Below are 21,533 nucleotides of genomic sequence, written 5' to 3'. Positions count from 1 at the left end.
CAATGGTGAGAATGAAGAAATGGACAATGGGTGATGTCATCATGCAGTATGACAAATATAACAATGGCAAAAATGAAGAAATGGCTAACACTCCCATTGTGCAACCAGACGATACGGAAGGTGATGTCGCCATGCGCTACGATGAATACAACAAGAGATACTAACTAGTGACTCTCATCAGCAGCAGCAACAACAACTACAGCCATCCACTCCTGATCTGTTCCCAGCCTCACAACTTCCATCCATCCGTTCTCGTTTGAATGATTCTAATACCAATGTGAGTTAGTTATTCGTTTATCAAAATATATTGACTCACCTCCAGTCTGCCGGCACGCAGCTTCATGCCAAGTCATGAATGCGCTTCGTTGCACCTTCCTCATGTGTAGTAGACATTAGTGTCTACTACAACACATCTCTGATCTTCTCCAAACCGGACTAAGTGCTACGAGCGATCACATTCATTCACACACAAGACGCAGCACTCACCATTTGTGTGAGGTTCATTGTTTGATGATCAGAGTAAGTGTTTGCTACTAGTGAATGATATCAGTGGGCTGAAGATAGACATTTTTTCAGCCGCTGAACTTTTCTGATGCTTCTCGTTGTCGAGCACAGCGAGGAACTTAGTATTACTACTCATTTGTAACTACTTAATTCAATTGTATACAATGTTTTCACTTTTTCTCGCTTTCACTACTTAACTGCTTGACTGCACTTGTAAGCGCTTGGAAAAAAATAGTGACAAGTGACTAAGCACAACTAAACAGCAGCATGTCAAACATTTTCGTGACAAGTGACGAAAAATCACATTAAAGCACGTTAACCATTGTGCGAATTTACTGATGAACTGACTCTAGTGTCTATGGTCAGCCTTAGTTGTAGTATTTGGCCAAACTAATGTGGTTGTTGCCACGGATCCATTGACATTTTTCATGGTTGTTGCCACCACCCCAATTTGGCACCTCTGGGCAAATTAGGGTTACCTGCAGCATTAGGGTTACACTTCGACGACACATATTTACATAGCTCAGTCGGACTTCAAACTTTCATCACCTCAACGGGTCAAATTAGGGTTACCTGCAACATTAGGGTTACACTTCGATGACACATATTTAGCTCAGTCAGACTTTGAACTTTCATCACCTCAACTACCCATAGAATAGGGTTTTCCGTCTGAACAGTACTATTAATAATTCCATTCCAATAATATAATATACATAATCCTGCTTGCGCCACCCACATCATCACTGTACATTTTCATCTCACTATACTGTCCAGTGCATGCCTCTGTGGAAACAATACAGCATTAATGAGGTAAGCGGTATGGGCTCACACATTGCCAGTATTAATGTGAGTTTATGTCTATCAGCAATACTAATAACATGGTCCCAATGGTCAGAAGTGACTTTGATCCCCTCCAATATGTTGAAAAGCTGCAGCAAAAATGGGCAAAAGGAACTCGCCTAGAGTTTTTCACCAGTAAGTTAGAGAAGTATAAGGTTGAACTTTTGGAAAGCAGGCACCACACCAACGACTATATCGACTTAGTGATTAATGAGTATTTCTGTCATTATCATTGGAAGCTCAAAGTTAACGAAGAACCAACAACACCGTATGACTCATTGCAACAGATCATCCTGGAGATACTCAATGATGAGGAGTCTGAGCAAAAAAAAACAGAAGGTTACTGCAATGACCAAGGTATGTACCATCTACTCCAATTTTAACTCGCTTGTCACTCAATGTGTCGTTAGGCTATTTGCAACTGGTTTGAGTACCGCTCTCGAAAGTTAAACCCTCTTGGTTGTCGTCTCAAAACTGAAACTGATCCATGGACCTGCTTACTCAAGCAACTCTCCAGGGTAGCGAAAAACAAACCAAGGGCATTGCAAGCCCACCAGCACTGGTCGAAAGACCATTTTACACTGATCTCAAAGAAGAATTTGAGGAGAAATGGAAATGTGCCCAGAAGCCAGCCAAGGAAAGGGCTACGTTCTATGATCAACTGACGCGACAACATTTCCTCAGTCTAGACGAAGACATTCGCAAGACATATGAAAAGTTGGCAGAATTGGAAGGGATTGCTAATGTCGAGGCTTGGAAAGCTGCGCTTGCTGCTCCTACTTCCAAACTACCTGCTGATTGTCAACGGTGATTTTTATTTTCATATTTACAAAATGCTGCGCTCAATTTTAAGCATCTGAAGTGCCCTTGATCAACTCCCAGAATTTTCTGGCCCCATACTCGCTGGCATATCCGACATCACAGGAATGCACTGTACTTTGTTCATTGGTGGTCCTGAGCCTCGCAGGAAAGGCCAATTAAGTGTTATCATGTCAGTCTTCCCTTAACTTTTCTTCTCATGCATTGATTGTGCTATCCAGGATGCATGAGGGTGTTGATCTCAGTGATCACCCCAAAAACTGGCAAATGGCTGACAAGACCAGGTTCAAAATCATGACAAGTCTTTTTCAAGAGTTCTTGGCTACATGCTACAGTAAGTACAATATACTCTACTTGCCCATCAACTAATACTGTGCATAGCTGAAGCGGATAGGGAAGGAGCAAGTCTAGATGATGACAGCGACACATCGACAGCCCCCATTTTACCTGCCATTGAAACTGATTCCAATGCCATCGTGGAGCCTGATGCCACTCCCATAGCACAACCGTCAGCAGTGGATGGTTCCTCGCAGACCAAGGTGGCTAAGAAGAGCCAGAAGCAGAGGGCCCATGCCAAGAATTGACACCGCACTACCCCCACCGGAGAAACAGATGGTTCCTCTGATTCATCCAGTGCTAGCTCCAGCGACGATGACGGCCACCACTCTGTTACCAAAGTCAAACACGCCCTTCCTTACGCTGCCATCAAAAGACCAGTCATTATCCCTCCATAACCTCGCATGATCAGATTGCAGCATCCAGCTGTTACAGCACACCCTGATATTCCTGCACCCAATCCAAGTGCTGCTGCTGATCCTATCATTGCTTCTCCGGCTGATGAGCCTATCATTGTTTCTCTGGCTGACAAGCCTATCATTTCTTCTCTGGCTGATGAGCCTATCATTGCTTCTCCGGCTGGCATGCATGATAAGCCAGGTAAGGTGTTTTTTCTCCTTGACTGTAATGACTCACTCCTGCTTGTGAACAGCTTCCGATCTTGAGACCCAGGGAGTCATTGCAGAGGAGTCTCTTAGGTCCGACAACATATGTGATGAACGTGACATACAGGATGGTGCCCAGTATGTAACACTTTCAATTGAATGACTTGCGTTTGACATGTTCTACTCCCAGTTTTTCCGAACATATGTCTTTACCACCTGTCTCCTCTCCTTTGCAGGTGTCGTCACCTGAGCTGAGGCCCCATGAGGCTCGATCGTTAGACAATGAACCCCATGGATCTGCACTGGAACTCAAAGCATCAATTTCCCTCCCTTCCAATTCCCCCTCCTGGGTCAATACCGCCCTTGAGTATCTCACAGCTGACACTTCCCTGCTCCCCCCTCTGTACGACATGCTGGTCGTGAAATTCATTGAACTCGAGCAGACCAGTGACTTCGAGAGTCCATCTGGACCTATGTTTAATCTCAGCAGCGAGAATCGGCCCAAGGAAATCCATTGGTGGGTCTCACGTGGACGCAAGGGACGCCCTGTCATCCCTGATATAGAGAAGTATGTGACTCAATGGTGGCATTGGTGGGCTGCAGTCCAGCCTTCCTGGAGGAATATTGGCGCCCCAGACTTCTCAAATCCCGACGAACTTGACCATCAAGATGGTGACTGGGATGCTCTGTCTAAGCCCGGCAAGAACGGTGTAGAAACAACAATACAACGAGGAACAAAAGAGGCTCCTAGCTGTATCTATAAATGTTGTGAGGTCACGCGTTGCCTAGTCTGCTATTCTTGAGACGACAAGTGCGTTCGACCCTAGGGGAAGCAAGTGCAGCAAGGATCTAGAAGTGTGCGCTGAAGCAAAGCGCGAGAAAGTGCAGGTGTGCGCAAGGCGCGGGAACACGCGCGCGTATTAGCGCGAAGCGCGGGAAAGCGCGTGCACGTATGCAGAAATAATAGAGAAGTTAGACTCAAGTGCTAATATGATGCAATATAAGAGAAGAGAGATGCGAAGTGTAGACAAATAGACTTCTACTATGTTCTGCTAAGTAAAATGGTGGGTGGTAACTAGTAAGTTGGGTGAAAAGTAAGTGGAAAACTTCTGTGCTGGCGCTTATATAGCACGCCTAAGTGCGGTCATGTGGAGCTGAAGCGCTACCGAGTAGGTATGTAAAGATATATATAAGTAAGGGTCCATTATAAAAATATAGGTGGAATGATATGCTAATAAAAGAAATGGACATATACGCACTAGAGGGTTTGGTGGACAGTGGATGGATGCTTCTGGATGGCTGGCGCTATAGGGCGCTCAAGCGCAGGAACATGTGCGCGTGCATACATTGCGAAGCGCGGTGTAGAGACTCGTGCATCTCATAGTGTGATATGGCGCTTTACACTAGGGAGTATACAGCACCAACTCGCAGCATCACTCTGTGTACCATCCACAGTGATTCCTATATGACGCGCAGCTTTCCCGCGCAATGCGCGCCATGCGCGCACCATTCCCGCGCTTCACGATGTATACGCGCGCGCGCGTTCCCGCGCTTGCGCGCCCTATAGCGCCAGCCATCCAGATGCATCCATCCACTGTCCACCAAGCTCCCTAGTGCGTATATTTCCATTTCCTTTATTAGCATAGTTCCACCTTTATTTTTATCATAGTTTCTCACTCATATATATTTTTACATACCTACTCGGTAGCGCTTCGGCTCCGCATGAGCGCGCTTAGGCGCGCTATATAAGCGCCAGCAGTACATACTATTATTTACCTTACTTTTTCCCTTTAACTTACTAGTTATCACCCACTATTTACTTAGCAGTACATAGTAGAACTCCATTTTGTCTACACTTTGCATCTCTCTTTTCTTATATTGCATCATATTATCACTTAAGCTTAGTCTCTCTTATTACCGCTTACGCGCGCGCGCTTTCCCGCGCCTTCGTACCTTGCGCGCACCTGCGCTTTCTCGCGCTTCGCGTTGCGCGCATACCTCTAGATCTTTGCTGTACTCACCTCCCCTTTAGGGTCGAACGCACTTGTCTCCTCAAGCAATGCAGACTAGGCAACGCGCGACCTATCAACATTTATAGATACTGCCAGGAGCATCATTTGTTCCTAGTAGTATTGTTGTTTTTACAGCGGGAATGGTGCGTGCATGGCGCGCGTTGCGCGGGAAAGTTGCGCCTCATATAGGGATAGCTGTGGGTAGCGCACGGAGTGACACTACAAGTTCGTGCTATGTACTCCTTGGTGGGAACTGCCATATCATGCCATGAGAGACATGATTCTCTACAACGGATTCCTCAGTATTCTCGCAACTATTGACTGGTGGGCATTGGCCAATGACAGCCAAGGTTGGAAACATGCAGTGTGAGCTATCGCCATTGCTGATGTTCACTGGGTGATGAGTCGTGTTATCGTGTTTCGTGCTTCTAATTCTCAGAAGAGGTGAGCAATTCAAGCCTTCATTGATCTTTTTGTTGGCTAACCCATCCATGTCACCTTCAGTATCCCTGGGAAGCGGGCACCGGCAGATGATAGTGGCCAGACCATGAAGAAGAGGTGAGCAATTCAAACCTCCGTTGATCTTTTCGTTAGCTGACCCATCCATGTCACCTTCAGTGTTCCCCGGAAGCGGGCACCAGCAGATAACAGTGGCCAGACCATGAAGAAGCTCTGCACTCGCCGGTGATTCGTTTTATGCTGTTTTTGACATCTCATTGTCTTGTTGTCGTGCTATCCAGCCTTCTTACCCATACTGCATCAAATCGTACCAAATACTGCCATGTTTGTTTCGTTGTCTTGTCATCACGCTGCTCGCCCTTCTGTCCATACCACATTACATTGCACCTAGTGTTACTTTGTCTTGATCACTTGTAATTCCAATATAAGTTCTTTGCTATGACTCGCTCGATTGCTCAATTCACCTCAGTGTGTAGCATGAATTGTTATGTTACACGTACATGTCAATGTGTCTATCCTTCTGATACTTTAACATTTGACCTACATGCGCGATTGCAAGATGAGTGCTACCCTGGCTGACATTCCATGAGACATCCTCCAGGTATGCAATCACATGACGAATTGCCTGGCAGACTTCATCTGCAACCCTCCACTCATCACATACTCCACACATATCCAAAATTGAATCTTGACCAAGGAACACCTTCTCATAAATACCTTAAACCTTCAGGATGGCGTCATTGATTATGGAAGGATCACCTGGGTTGCTGTGGTCAACAGTTTCGATATCGAAGCATTCATGAGGTATTGTTGCGACATACTTTGCAAGAATATGCTCGACATATGCATAAGGGCCAGGTAACATGGCGAGACCGATTAGCTCATCCTTGGCATCTTGGACAATCTCCAAGCATCTAGCTAAAGTGGTGCTATTATTACACTCAGCTGCTGCCAAATCTTCATTGAAAGGTATCAAAACTTACGGTGCAGGAGACAGATCACGAGCTGAGGATGAGGATGAGGTTGAACAATGGTCCATCTCTGGCTTGGAGGTGGAAGATATTTTGGGTGTCGTTGGCATACAAGATTGAAGGCACCATTTAGTGTTGATAATATCCTTATGGCTGTATCATGATGGGTACTCAGCTAATGATTTTATGATCAGATAATAAACTCACCTGTGATAGTACTTTAGTTGTTTTGTGCGTGCAGCGTGCAGCTTTGCTTCTGGGGTGGTGTGTATGGCTGGACGAGCCATGAGTAACCTAAGCAGTATAAGAAGTAAAATTTTCTACCTGTGCGAATTGGGGGGGAGAGTTCTGTTGGCCAATAAAAACAATACAATGTCTATTGTTGTGATTATGGTCATTGAACAGTGAGAACCCATAGTACAGAGCAGTGAATTCTAAGTGTCAAATCAGTGCTAGTTAGTCTATACAAACCAACCTAATCCTTTGAATACTGAGAGGCAGCTGGGATAGAAAGGGGCAGAGGGATAGTGCTATTTGGAGTTTGCGGCAATCCAGGACCAGCATGACCAGGCCCAGTGCCAGTTGTAGATGGACGCCAATGATGTTTGTCTCCTGCTGTGGCTGTTAGTGCTTCCAGGGCCAGGCAAAGACATTGGGCCAGACACAAGTACCAGGAAAGTATTCGAGACTGCAGAGGTCTGGAATGTCAGTTCACTTGGTGATTAGAAATTTGTTACCAGTGGCATGTATCAATGACATTATTGATTATGGTCCAGCAGCCTAATGGATTGTACACACTGATTTTATGTGCATATATCATTAGGTCCAACTATGCACATCAAATCAGTGAGATTCCGATATATTATTAGGCTTGTACTGGTTAGTTATATGTTGAAAGGTCAGTATAACTGTTAGCTGAGTGATTGAACATCTGTTATCAATAGGTCTCATGACTATTGATTATGGTCCAGCAGCCAATAGATTCCGGCATATTGCAGAGCAGTTGGACCTAAATGCACCCATATAAAACTGATATTGATCCTTGTCTAGGTGCAATTCAGTCACATATTCAATGCACTAGATTGGCTAAGACATGAACTTCAGAGAGTCATATGTAAGTTACAGTTCGGTATTCACTCCATTCTTTTCTGCGTCGTGGAGCTCAAAAACTACATCACAGATAACACAATGAAGGTGTTCCAGGTCCTCAGGATGATAAAGAAATCCAACAACTTTATTAGCTATGAGGTCAACTGTTCGGTGACTGTTCAGAGGGAGTCACAATGATACAGTGAATGAACTTACTGCAATATGTTGGCATACAACTGGAATCCAAGGGTGAGGGTGGGGGTGAGGGCAAGGGCAAGGAATTCGGGGGGCGTACAACCTCGCCATCTTGTCCAGCCTCGTCTTGCTGCGCTGCATGCTCTCTGTCGGCCTCTTCTCCATTCTTGATGACATCTGCAAGATAGATGTCACGCATGACATCTCGAACAACACTATGAAAATCCTTTGTGTGCTCAGGACGACAAAACAGGGTGACAGTTGCACCGGCAATAAGATCAACTATGTATTGCTAACCGTTCAGTGAAGAGTTGTAACATTTTGAGATTACACTACTTACCGCAGCACGCCGGCATTAAAACATGGCCAATACAAGCACCACAAGGATAAAATTTGTCCATGGCAGCCTTGGTGTGACCGCAGGTGTACTCGACAACTGGTGCAGAGGAAGTGGTGCAGTTGTTCATTGTGGTAGGGTAAGGGGCAAACAGAATAGAGGGGGAGTATCTTATAAGGTATCAGTTATGAATGGATAGACCCGAATCAAAGATGAGACATACTGGAGAAAGCTACTTGATTGCCAAAGTAACTTGATATTTGCCAAGTGGAGGATCTCACTTGGCAGGAAACCTTCTTGCAAAAGAATGGCATTGCCCTCCTGGTATGTTGATTTTTTTCAGCCTCAATTAATATTCATAATGGTAAAAAAGTGAAAGTATATTGCTTACCACAACAACTCTGATAGCGAAGTCGACATTGGGATGTCACAATCACGTATGGTTTCATTAACTTCCGACCATCGAAGACTAACCATTACAACGTGTTCGCCGAAGAAGATTGGGAAAATGACCACAGGACAGCCGATGAATCAATGGGAGACGAACCTTGATCTTAGTTTAGGTGATATTGGGGACAAGTATTATGTCAACGATGACAGTGTTGTCCATTCAGATTCCATAGTACAGACTCCTGCCAAGCATTACCCATCATCGGTAAGCTATATTATGTATAGTGGAGTATACAGGAATTCACCTTTCAATGCAGGATGCGCCATTACGCAAATGGATGGGTTATGAGTCCAGAAGTGGCTATCGCAAGGAGTACCTCCTTGAGGACTTGTGTCTAGAAGGTCGCGGTAGTGCCACAAATGAATTATGCTCCTGTGGCGAATCAGATGCAAATGGTCTGAAAGAGTGACTTTACTGGTGTGAGGACTGCTTCGGCTTGGAAATGACATGTGCAGCATGTTGTGTGGTGTCACATCGATGATTGCCTTTGCATGTTATCAAGGTTGGTGAATGCGTGCAGCTAAATGTCACGTTGTTCTTACTTACTATGTTTCAGAAATGGAATGGGTCATTGTTTGAACAAAGCAGCTTAAAAGAGATAGGATTGAGAGTGCAACTGGGGCACAGTGATTTGAAATGTGTGTGTCCTGAGCGTGGACATGTGGATTTCATAGTTATACATGTGAACAGAATCCATCGCATCAACATTGATTTCTGTGACTGTGAACAACATGTTTCCCATCGTCAACAGCTGCTTCGTTGTGACTGGTACCCTGTGACAATCCATTTCCCACAAACTGCATGCACAAGGTGTGTACTCAAATATTTTCTTGTTATGATGTGGTCAAGCAAGGTCTCAGGGCATGAATTTTATATGACACTTGAGCATTTGACAGACAATGTGGGATTGAATATTCCCAATGTGAGTCCCTTATGTACTCTGTTGTTCAACTCTCAACTAAAGTACTAACATACCTTAGAGTCGATACAGGGCCTTCATGAGGACAATCTGACAGTTCAGGCATATTAGAATGATGAAGCAAGCGGGTCGAGGAAATGTTGGAGGAGGAATCACTTCAACAGAACCAGGCGTGCTTGCAGTACAGTGTCCTGCCTGTCTGCACCCTGGAATCAATTTACCAGGAGACTGGGAGCAGATAGACGTCTCTCTAAAGTTAGTTCAAGTTGTTCACATGTCTCTTTCCATCTACTGACATTGGCAAACAAGGTTCCTGTATGCTATATTCCTAGCTCTAGATGCCAATTTTCGCCTCAAGAACCATTTGTGGTCATCCAAAGCTGGCGATCCTGGGTTGCATACTGGTCTCACATACTTTGTGCCCAATGAGCCTTACAGGGCACATATTTTAAATAATGCTAGCATCGCTTCTTGGACCGACACCAAGTGGCACCCCCAAGTAGGACCCCAAAAGAAATTTTTTCAACATAGCGCTCGACAGCGCCAATGACGCCAAAAGGCGTCAAACCTCTCCCAGACCAGTCTAATCCCGATAGCTTGTTAATATACATCTCTCCTCCTCCTCCTCCTCCTCCTCCTCCTCCTCCTCCTCTATCTCTCTCTCTTTCTCTATCAATTAGAAACATACTAGACCCAGAAAACACAATGACGCAAAAACAAAACATATAATGATGCTAAACACAAAAACAACCCAAAAAGCAACTAACCTGGCCACCAAAGCAGTAAGATCATCATCTAGATTAGCAGTACATGAAATCATGGGCATCAATAGCGAAGTTAATGATGTAGTAAGTGCCAAAGCTCATCTCACACAAACAGCAATGGCCATCAGCGGCAAACCATTTTCTACTGACAATCTATCAGACATCCTATTCCACATAACTCAACTCCCTGTAATGACAATACCAGCGCAAAACTCAATTAGAGCAGTTGCCTTCCTGCTAGAAGAAGTGGCAGAAATAGACTCAGCGGACAAAATCACTAAACTGGTACTAGCAGCTGTAGCCCCACAAATAGCCAAAATTCAGGACATCTCAGAAACCATCTCTGCCACAGCCAAACAAATGAAAGCTACCCAAACCAAGATCACGGACATCTCCACCAACATCAACGATAACAACAACTCCGACAAAACCATAGATACAACAGCTATTGATTCACGTCTCGAAAAGATGCAAGACACTGTTATGACCCTCACAATGCAAGTCAAAGAAGCCAATCAACAAGACAGATACAAGAAAGCACTACTATCAGGAATCCATATCAACAACAACCCAGCAATAACCCAGAGAGCAGCAAGAGAAGCAATCAAGGCACACCAAATACTCATCGACATAAAAATGGACAGCCATCTAGCCCCAGGAAAAGTATCCCATGCCCAACTTCTCGACAACATCAAGAAAGTGATAAGTACCATTACTAAACCTGACTCCCCAGAACTCGAAATCCGAGCGGTAAACCAATTCCATAACAGAGGAACCGTAATAGAGATGCTCACAATCGAAGGCGCTAACTACTTAAAAACAGATAAAATCAAAAAAGAATTCATTCAAGCGCTCGACCCAATGGCCTCTATCAAAGAACGATCATACCAAGTAATTATTCAATTTGTCCCACTAACATTCAAACCTAGCGATCACACTCAACTAAGAGACCTTGAAAAAGAAAATAACTGGACAAATGGCACCGTAACTTCAGCAAGATGGGTCAAACCCCCAGAAAAATGTAACAACAACCAAAGAGTAGCACACATCATAGTCTCTTTCTCTAATCTAATAATGGCTAACCTAGGTATACACGATGGAATAATGCTCAATAGCACTCACCTCCAAATGAGAAAGAACAAGTGAGAACCCATACGATGTGCCAAATGTCAAAACTATGCACACATCGCAAAGGAATGCATCGCTCATAATGATGTCTGCACTAACTGCTCTGAATCCCACAGAACGAGCAACTGCAATAACAAAACTCGCCACACTGTGTATCCTGCAGCTCCGATGATCATGCAAGTTGGGACTGCGCATGCCCCAAATTCATCAGCAAATGCGCCGACCTAGACACTAGACAACCGGAGAATACGGTGCCCTACTTCCCCACAGATGAAGTGTGGACCCAAGTACAAGTGCCAGAAAAAGCAAAACCATATATCAAACAAAGAAATGAAAACAACTACTGGGACCCACCACCGCCTCCATCCCAGCCCACCCAAAACACCATGGACAAGTACCTAGCTCCACCAAGAAGAACTCAACCAACGAGAGGCTCATATGTACCATCAAACAGAGGATTCACACATCAACAAACAAACCAACGCCAACGATCTATAATGCCAGCCATATCCACCATTGACTCGCTATATGCATAATACACCCAACAATCAACCAACCAGACTGAAGATATGGCAGGAAAACCTCAACAAATCAGATACAGCCTAACATTGTGTCCTTAGCGGTCCCTTCACAGCAAAAGACCAAGACATACTGATTATTCAAGAACCATGTATCAATTTCCTAGGCAACATGAGAGCAACCCAGGACTGGAACATCATATACCCTTTGAACCGACACTCTGATGGCAACAGATCCTGCGCAGTCACCCTCATCAACAAACACATCAACACCAACAATTGGCGCCAGCTACCATTCCCATCCTCTGATGTAGTACTAATACAGCTTAATGGTCCTTTCGGAAAAATCACTATATTCAACATATACGACGACAGCAAGAAATGCGAAACAATCCCGGCCATATCTAAATATCTAGAACGAGAAATCTGCACCATCTGTCCCTCAGCCAATGACCATATTCTCCTGATGGGCGACTTCAATGCCCATCATCCTTTATGGGAAGAAGAACAAAACACTCACCTTTGCTCACCACCAGACGCTCAACACAATGCCCAACTAATCATAGACCTTCTAGCAGACTATGACCTACACATGGCACTCCCGAAAAACATACTGACACTACAATCCTCAAGCACTGTAAACTGGACAAGACCCGATAATATCTTCTGTACTAACCACATTCTAGATGCCTTCACCATATGTAACACTGCTCCCAGACGACGCCCCCCACGCACAGACCATGTACCTATAATCAGCATCCTGGACCTAGAAATTCCACGCACCTCAATGTTGATCACCGCCAACTTCTGTGAAGTCGACTGGAAAGTATTCAACGGCTACCTCCAGACATACCTCAGCGAATACCTGGAACCTACACCCATCACCTCTATAGAACAATTCCAAGCTGCAGCCAGCAACCTCAGCACCACCCTCAAAAAGACTATTGATAGCAAAGTCCCCAAAACAAAACCCAGCCCCCACGCAAAACACTGGTGGACAAAAGAGCTAACGATGATGCTAAAGAAGAAAGATGAACTAAGTGGACAGTCCTACAAAATGCGCGGACTACCTGATCACCCTATACACAAGGAACACCACAAGTACCATAACCAAGTCACCGAAACCATCTGCAAAATGAAACAAGAACACTGGATAGAATTTCTCGAAGAATTGGACACTGATAGTATCTACACCGCTAACAAGTTCATCACCAGACCATACAGGGATGGAGGCAGGATCAGCATCCCAGTACTCAAGACCAAAGACGCCAATGGTAATCACTTGGAAGCTATCACAAACAAAGACAAAAGCAAAGCCCTCGCGGAAGCCTTTTTCCCTCCCCCGCTGAACTCAAGCGCTGTACCAACTAACTTTGAATATCCAGACCTGATCACACCCTTCACCGTCATCACAGAAGAACAACTCACCCGCATGATCAACAACACCAGCTCATACAAAGCACCAGGACCCGATGGAATATGCAACATTGTATTTAAACACGTGCAACACATACTAATCCCATACCTCCTCCATCTCTTCAACGCAGTCTTCAACCTCAAAACATACTTCGATCCATGGAAAGAATTCACTACGGTGGTTCTATGCAAGCCAGGTAAAGCAGACTATTCAGTACCAAAAGCCTACCGCCCGATTGCCCTCATCAACACAACATGTAAACTACTAACAGCCCTTGTAGCGGAATAAGTCACACAAACGATAGAACACCATAACCTTCTCCCCAATATGCACTTTGGAGGACGACCAGGACGCACCACCACTGACTCGTTGCATCTACTCGAAACAACAATCAAGAACACATGGAGGAACAACAAGGTCACCTCCATCCTATTTCTCGACATTGAAGGTGCTTTTCCCAACACTGTCACCAATCAACTAGCCTACAACATGCAGAAATGTCGCCTACCTCCAGAAATAGTAGACTTTACAGTAAGAATGCTAACAGGATGGAAAACACAGCTAAAGTTCAACGACTCCCTTTCCAACTGGATAGAAGTACACAATGGCATAGGTCAAGGAGACCCCCTCTCAATGATTGCTTACCTCATATACAACGCTGACCTAGTAGACATTGCTAACCCCCGCAACAATGAAACAGCTCTAGCCTTCGTGGATGATACAGCGTACATAGCGATCGGACCGACCTTCAAAGATACCCACCACACCCTCAAGAGCATGATGGAAAGACAAAATGGAGCGCTGAAGGTACAACAATTCAGAGGGTGAGTCTGAACAATGTGTTGGGTCTTGCAGAACCTAGCTGCTATTCGACCCTAAAGGGTTTCTGGACCAGGCTCAAGGCTCAGAGGAGAGGAAATATCATAGAAAACTACTGAGCACTCAGACTCATACTGGTAACTGGTGAAAAGATTGCTTCATTATGTAAGCTACAAAAGTGCCAACATAAGGTAAGGTAAAAACAGTCTCTACAAGCCCAACCAGAAATGAATCCCTACAGCGCTCCAATGGTCACGCGAACATAACTCAAAATTCAAAGTCAACAAGTTCACACTAATCAATTTTACCTGCAGCAAAACTCGCCACCGCCCTCCTCTAATCATACAAGATACCATCATCCCCCCCATCGAGCACCATCACTTCCTAGGCCTACTCGTCGACCAAGAACTAACATGGAAGCACCACGTAGGTTATGCAATCGCCAAAGGTACAGAATACACCCTCCAACTCCGCCAACTATCAAAACCCTCCAATGGAATATCCACAAAACTTATGCACAAACTATACCTTACAGTAGCCATCCCAAAGTTCACATACGGCGCTGATGTATGGTTCCGCCCGACACTCAACACAGAGACAGGAATGGAAAGAAGAGGATCAAAAGGAACCGCTCAGAAACTAGCTAAAGTCCAACGTATTGCAATACTGAGTATTACAGGAGCTATGAGATCAACTGCTACTGACATTCTAGATACTCACTCCAATCTACTCCCAATATCACTGCTCCTTCAACACACATGTCACCGCGCAGCTATCCAACTAGCCACTCTACCAACATGCCACCCCCTACACCCCCACCTCCAGCATATCATCAAGCATCGCAACACCCGCCAGCACTGTTCATCACTCCACAACCTCATCTCCACATTTCGAATATACCCAGACAACATGGAGACTCTAGACCCCATTCAACGATCCAACACCAGACAGAACAACGCCTTCAAGATACACATAACGCCGAAAGAAAAGGACGCCATCAAAGAACAAAAAGAACTGACGGACAAGATACAGATCTTCACAGATGGCTCCAGTCACAATGGAGGTATAGGAGCAGCCACAATACTAATATGGGAAGGCCAAGCACCCCGCATCCTCAAATACCACCTAGGACCAGACAAGACACACACCATATATGAAGCAGAAGTGGTAGGCCTAATGCTAGCAGCCAAGTTACTAGCTACAGAATGAAACAGAACATACCCAGCCTCAATATTCGTAGATAACCATGCAGCTATCCAATCCGGTGAGAGCCATAATATGAAACCAGGCGGATACTTAGTAGAACACTTTTGCAGATTAACACAAGAACTCGCCCTATGCCAAACAAACCCAGAAGAGAAGTTCAATCTAATGATATGCTGGATACCAGGCCACAAGGGAGTATTAGGCAATGAGTTAGCAGATGAAGCAGTGAAGGACGCTGTGAAAGGCCCCAATGAAACAAGTCTTAATCACCGCCTCCCAAAATTCCTCCAAGACAAACCTTTACCAGACAGCATACCGGCCCTGAAACAATGGCATAAAAGTGCACTGAAAAAGCGCTGGACAGCACAATGGAAAGCATCGCCAAGATTTACGAAAGCCAACCTCATCAACCCCACCATGCCGTCCAAAGGATTCCTCAAACATGTAGCCTACCTACCCTACAACCAAACCAGCATATACACACAGCTCCGCACCCACCACATCCCCCTCAACCTCCACTTTCACTGTATCAACAAAAGCAAAACCCCACACTGCCCAATTTGCCCCAGAATAGACGAAACAATATACCACTACCTCTTTGATTGTCCCCAATACACCCGCGAACATCACATATTATCCAATAAGCTCCATTGTCAAGCCACATCCATATTCTACCTCCTTACAGCTGAAGAAGCTACAAAACTGCTAATGCAATTCATCAATAGTTCAGGATGCCTTAAACCTACATTTGGTGAGATTAAGATTCGCTAAAAGTACTTAAGTTCATGCACGCACAGCAAATAACACCCAGAATGCACTATTAACATCAAAATAATACTAAACTACAACACCACCCACCTAATACCTCATCTCTGTATGAGAAGGGAAGGCCACTTGCAGGACGAGCAGTGCTCGAGGAACAGAAGATGGAAGAGGAAGCAGAACGAGAGACTGGGCACCAAAAAACAACAATGAAGAAAAACCAACTAACATAATACACCCCAAGTCTGCATACCTCACACGTACATCCCCCCAACAGCTACTCCCTTTGTATGAAGCTGGTAGTCAGCCTTTGCCTGACACATTATCAGCGGAGTACATGTTTAGAACTACATCACCCCAAAAATACACATACCATACGATAGAAAGCTGGGAGCAAGCCCCCCGCACTTGAATAGGGCTATGTCCGACATAGGGTTTCAGACCCCAAAGGACAATAAAAATGGATTTAAAATAAAAAATAAAAAAATAATGCTAGCCAGAACGATGTAAGATGATCTTCCTTAGTAGTCATCAGTGTCTGACATCTTAAACAGATAAGTTCATGTAGCGGTTTCAAGACACTGGTGCACACTGAGACCAAGTTTTCCAGTGGTCTTTGGGCCACTGGTGTTGGGCTTTGCCTGTGTGCACATCACAAATTTGTTCGACCTGTTGGTGTTGGAGACTTGCAGAAGGGCTAATGGCAGGCGATTAATTCATTCCACACATTGGTTGAACTCATGTCATCAAATAGATATGCAAATATAGATTATATTTTTTTCTCAACAATTACACTGCTGTTGCTTCTTTCAGTGGTCATATCTTACGATATTGCATGCCAATGGAAGTTGAATCTCTTGAAATGTATGTTGGCACTTCCGGAGGACATTCAAATACCCGTGGTTACTGCCGTTGCTATGTTCCTATTTGCTGTCCCAAAGTTCCATGCACCAGCACATGAGGAGAAATGTTCAACCCCTCATTCACTCAATCTAATGCCAGGAGTGGGCCGCATGGACGGTGAAGGAATTGAACGAAATTGGGCTGAGATGAATTGTGTGGCAAATAGTACAAAAGAGATGGGACCGGGTTCATGGCACAATACACTCGACGATCACTTTGGGCATCACAATTGGTGTAAACTTACTGGTCTTGGTAAGTCCTCAGTCGCCCTAGCTGGCATTCAACTAACTTCATATTAGGTCTTTCTCTTCATAAGAAGCTGCTGCTTGCCCTCAAAGAGAACAGATGGCAGAAAGAAATGTTTGCTGAGTTCGATGCCGCAATCGATGCTCCCCAACGTGACAAGTGGCTTGCCATGATATTAGCATGGGAGTCTGATAAGGCACAAAGTAATCCTTATCTCGTTCCAAACACCAGTAAGACCGATTTTGTAATCTGCCTATCAAGTATCACTGAATGTATTACAGATCTAACAGAGGCTCAAATGCGCGCTGCAATGGCAGAAGAGGAGAAAGATGCTATTGTGTCTGGCAGAGTCCTCCCACACGAGACATCACCAAGCACTTTCATACATCTTGGGTTTTCAATTGAGGACACACAGTTAGTACATATTTACCATGTTTTCCCAATGTCTCACCAAATTATCTAGATGGCGCATGAAAAATGATGCAGAATGGACTTCATCCTTGAGCTCTGACCAAGAGAGTGATTTACACCACCATTGTGCAGGCTTGCACAGGCAAATCTGCTGCTTCCGCAAGATCCAAAATGTTTACATGCTGGGGATCAATGAGTGGGTCAAGCAGCATAGTGTCAATCAATCCCCCCATCCAGAGGATGCTGAGCTGTGGTTGCCATTTGCATTGAACGCTCAGTCTGGATCTTCAATGTGCAGGTATGACATCGAAATCATCGAGTCAGAGCTTCACAAAGGACAATGCAAAGATGCCCTTGACAAGATGCGAAACCTCCTACGCACCAAAACTCACTTTGTCAAACGACAGAATTTAGACATCTGCGGTCAACAGGCTAATACTCGAGCACATGCGCTTATCAACTGTTGTAGAAACAACAATACTGTGAGGCGCGAATGAAGCTCCAGACTGTATCTGTAAATGTTGAAAGGTCGCTGCCTTGCCTAGTCTGCTATACTTGAGAAGACAAGTGCATTCGACCCTAAAGGGGAAGCGAGTGCAGCAAGGATCTAGTGATATGCGCTGAAGGCGCTACTGGTTGGCCAATGCAAAGCGTGAGAAAGCAGCGCAGGTGCACTGCAAGGCACAAAGGCCATGGAATGCACGGGAAAGTGCGCACAGTGTATGCAGAAATGAGAGAGTGTAAGAATAAGTGATGATTAGATACTAGACAAGAGATGAGAGGTGCGAAGTGTAGACAAATAGATTTCTACTATGTTCTGCTAAGTAGTAAGTGGGTAGTAACTAGTAAGTGAGTGCAAAAGTGAAGTTTCCTCATAGTATGTACTGCTGGCAGCTTATATAACACGCCTAAGCGCTGTCATGCAGAGCCGAAGGGCTACCGAGTAAGGTATGTAAAGATATATGTATATGAGTGAGAGTCCATGATAAAAATATAGGTGGAACTGATATGCTAATAAGAGAAATGGAAATATACGCACTAGAGGGCTTGGTGGACAGTGGATGGATGCTTCTGGATGGCTGGTGCTATAGGATGCTCAAGCACTGGGAAAGCAGCGCGTGCATATACATCGCAAAGCGTGGGAATGGTGCGCGCATGGCGCGCATTGTGCGAGAAAGCTGCGCCTCATATAGGGATAGCTGCGGGTAGCACACAGAGTGATGCTACAAGTTCATGCTGTATACTCCTTAGTGAAAACTGCCATATCACACCATGAGAGGCATGATTCTCTACACTGTATTGACAACAAAAGTCCGACTGGCAGGAATCAAGTATATGAAGTCGCGAAAGGTGCTGCTCACTCTCATTGGTGAGGGAGACTGGGTAACCAAGCTCCAACTGCTCTTACCTAGACATATTGTAGGCCCTCACGATCCACTGGAGGAAGAACCATCGTCACATACAATTAGGCGAGAGCAAGATATGCAAAATGGCCTGGGCGAAGGATTTCGTGTGACCTCATGGATTTGGACCACCAGAGGTGTGCTTGGTGATAATTCTGATGCATTGCTGAACTGATGGTATGTGTAATATCCTTCCATGTGGTTTATTTAATTTTTTTTAGCCATGCGTGTTGAGTGGGCAAAAGCATGTGCTCGCTCCTTGAGGTGGTCAGAAGAGGTTCTGTTACTCAAGGAAGAAATGTGATGAGTTCACCAGTATTTAGGACTGGCGAGCACAATGGTGGGAAGCACTGTGCAGAGCTAGACCATCATGACAAAGGTATTGATGAGGGTGCACGTGCATATGCATACCGTCAGTCCGCAATTCAGCATGCACTGCTCTCCCGCTTCACTGCTCTATGGGAGGCTCAATCTGCATTTAACCAAAGTCGCAAATTTTCATGCATGCTTGGTGGTGGTGTACAATATTTGTATGCTGACAATGAGCCATTTTCAATACAGGCGGATGGAGCAGAGGAGGAGGATGAGGACGAGGTAGATGATATAGACTGATTTGTGCTCTTCATTGCCTTTTTTGATATCAAATATATTTTGTATTGTAGTGATTTAATATTCATGAATTAATGGGTTCAAAAATGGTATACATATTTAATGGGTTTGTAAGCAATCTGTGGGTAGGAGAACTAATATTCATGAATAAACAGGTTCGCAAATGGTATACATCTATTTAATGGGTTTGTAAGCAAGCTGCAGGTAGGAGAACTGGCAGGAGCCAGACGGGAGGTCAAATGAGGTCAAATGGGCCGAGTGGCAATAGCCATGAAAAGTGTCAATGGATCCATGGCAGCAACCACGTTATTAGGTCAAACCTTATGACCAGGGGTGCTATGATACGGTACAACATATGGTGTATGTGGTATAGCTATTCTTTCTGTTATCTGACTTTTTAACTTTGGTCTCGAGTTTGCTGTAGGTTTCACATTCTTCTTAACATCATGGACTTGGCAGACATCGCAGGGCAGCGGCTTTGAATTCTGCAATTCGAGAACGTTCTTATCACTTATCTCAGCTTCTGCACTATGCGCCTCTGGGGTTGAACATAAACAGTGTACATAACCAATTGCAATTGTCCATTCCAGGTATAGCATGCCATGATCTCCATTTGTCTTTGGTTCTAGGGGAGACTACTAAGCATTCTGAAGAATTATAGGACCCACTACCCATCTTTATCTCTATCAAAAAATGGTGGCATCATATCTACCTGGATTTGATCTCTAGCTACTGACAGCATGGTCAACCCTTGCAGTATCAGGCAAGTGCAAGAAACTTCACCAGAACTTGACTGGAAGAGCTTAGTCAAGTCTCTGCATGTTCACCTTGTGTTTAAGATCATCTCACGGCAACATCACATAATATACCCAGTTCTGGCAAGATTGGAGCTTGATCATCAGTTTGGAAAAGCATTTGTCTTATCCCCATAGACAATACCAATGTCCAAATGTGGTTCTTCACCTCACTCCAAGCTTGCACTCGCAGGGTCGTGTAATCAAGAGTCAAGACTGTTATCGCCATCAAATCAGGGAATAGAATTAACAGGCTTGAGAGCTGATTTCTGGGGGAAGAAAGAGCTGGTGTTTGTTCCGCATTCTTGGAACAGTACTTGGTTAATCATGTTTGAGGCCTCAGACTGATCTTGTTATACTTTGACACTAGTTTGCAATGGTGAATGTGTTTGAATCTATAATACTCACTGGGTAAGTTTATTATACATTGATCTCACTACTTGCTTTTGACACTGATTATGTACCTGGGATTATGATGATGCAATGTGGCCTCCATTTTTGGTTAATTTCTACCATGTTAGGTGGTGGACTAACAGGTATGTCTTTCAACCGAGATGCATGCTTCTCAACATCAACACCTCAGTGGCTTGGTCATGGACTAGCACATGTAGGTTTGTAAACAATGTACTATAAAAGACTTGGGTTTCACTCACCAAACTGAGCACCTCGCCCATATGTACCTGTGGGTAGCCTCTTCACTTCTATAGTTGTTCCTGCAGTCAGTTCTTCAAGTTGTGATGGCTTCATCAAATCAAACAGCACATCTTCAGTAGTGGATTGCTTGACTGCTCAGTTAACTAGGTTACTACTCCATTTCACAATCTACCTTCAGGCCTAAATTCAGATGCAACCGCTCCCTCAATGCTTAAGAAGCCATTAGACATATCCACCCCCATTGGAAATGAGCAAGCATCTGACTCCAAGTAGGTACTCAGAGACCTCATGAAATGGCAAGTGTTTTGTGGTAGTCAATCTTCCTCGTCCTCGTGCTCAGCATTTCCCTCGTCCATCAGATC

The 21,533-nt window shown here is 44.6% G+C and overlaps 6 protein-coding genes across 6 annotated transcripts; 5 read left to right on the top strand and 1 right to left on the bottom strand.

The window, feature by feature from the left end:
• Window positions 1–1,831: 1,831 nt before the first annotated feature.
• F5891DRAFT_1183345 (uncharacterized protein) lies at window positions 1,832–3,907 on the top strand (the record flags this gene model as incomplete). Its single annotated transcript, XM_041366269.1, has 7 exons — window positions 1,832–2,151; window positions 2,207–2,335; window positions 2,385–2,497; window positions 2,545–2,702; window positions 2,919–3,099; window positions 3,152–3,242; window positions 3,295–3,907. The coding sequence occupies 7 exons, from the start codon at window positions 1,832–1,834 to the stop codon at window positions 3,905–3,907; spliced, it is 1,605 nt and encodes a 534-aa protein (XP_041230973.1).
• A 1,922-nt stretch (window positions 3,908–5,829) lies between these two features.
• On the bottom strand, window positions 5,830–6,833 carry F5891DRAFT_976335 (uncharacterized protein; the record flags this gene model as incomplete). Its single annotated transcript, XM_041376595.1, has 5 exons — window positions 5,830–5,962; window positions 6,076–6,292; window positions 6,335–6,532; window positions 6,559–6,692; window positions 6,754–6,833. 5 exons carry the CDS (start codon window positions 6,831–6,833, stop codon window positions 5,830–5,832), a joined length of 762 nt encoding a protein of 253 aa, XP_041230972.1.
• Window positions 6,834–8,693: 1,860 nt separating this feature from the next.
• Window positions 8,694–9,027, top strand: F5891DRAFT_1183341 (uncharacterized protein; the record flags this gene model as incomplete). The annotated part of the gene is made up of 2 exons (XM_041366268.1): window positions 8,694–8,822; window positions 8,875–9,027. 2 exons carry the CDS (start codon window positions 8,694–8,696, stop codon window positions 9,025–9,027), a joined length of 282 nt encoding a protein of 93 aa, XP_041230971.1.
• Window positions 9,028–9,036: 9 nt separating this feature from the next.
• F5891DRAFT_943997 (uncharacterized protein) lies at window positions 9,037–10,087 on the top strand (the record flags this gene model as incomplete). Its single annotated transcript, XM_041374517.1, has 4 exons — window positions 9,037–9,084; window positions 9,121–9,581; window positions 9,640–9,792; window positions 9,847–10,087. Coding segments are annotated over 4 exons (903 nt in total), but the record flags the coding sequence as incomplete, so codon positions are not given.
• A 6,615-nt stretch (window positions 10,088–16,702) lies between these two features.
• On the top strand, window positions 16,703–16,852 carry F5891DRAFT_943881 (uncharacterized protein; the record flags this gene model as incomplete). Its single annotated transcript, XM_041374508.1, has 1 exon — window positions 16,703–16,852. A coding segment is annotated over one exon (150 nt), but the record flags the coding sequence as incomplete, so codon positions are not given.
• Window positions 16,853–16,885: 33 nt separating this feature from the next.
• On the top strand, window positions 16,886–17,353 carry F5891DRAFT_943969 (uncharacterized protein; the record flags this gene model as incomplete). Its single annotated transcript, XM_041374515.1, has 1 exon — window positions 16,886–17,353. A coding segment is annotated over one exon (468 nt), but the record flags the coding sequence as incomplete, so codon positions are not given.
• Between the last annotated feature and the right edge of the window lie 4,180 nt (window positions 17,354–21,533).

Source organism: Suillus fuscotomentosus (assembly GCF_016647785.1).
Source record: "Suillus fuscotomentosus strain FC203 chromosome Unknown F5891scaffold_7, whole genome shotgun sequence".
Lineage (NCBI taxonomy): Eukaryota > Fungi > Basidiomycota > Agaricomycetes > Boletales > Suillaceae > Suillus > Suillus fuscotomentosus.
Note: the sequence above shows the minus strand (reverse complement) of the source record. Positions and strands in the feature narration are given on the sequence as shown.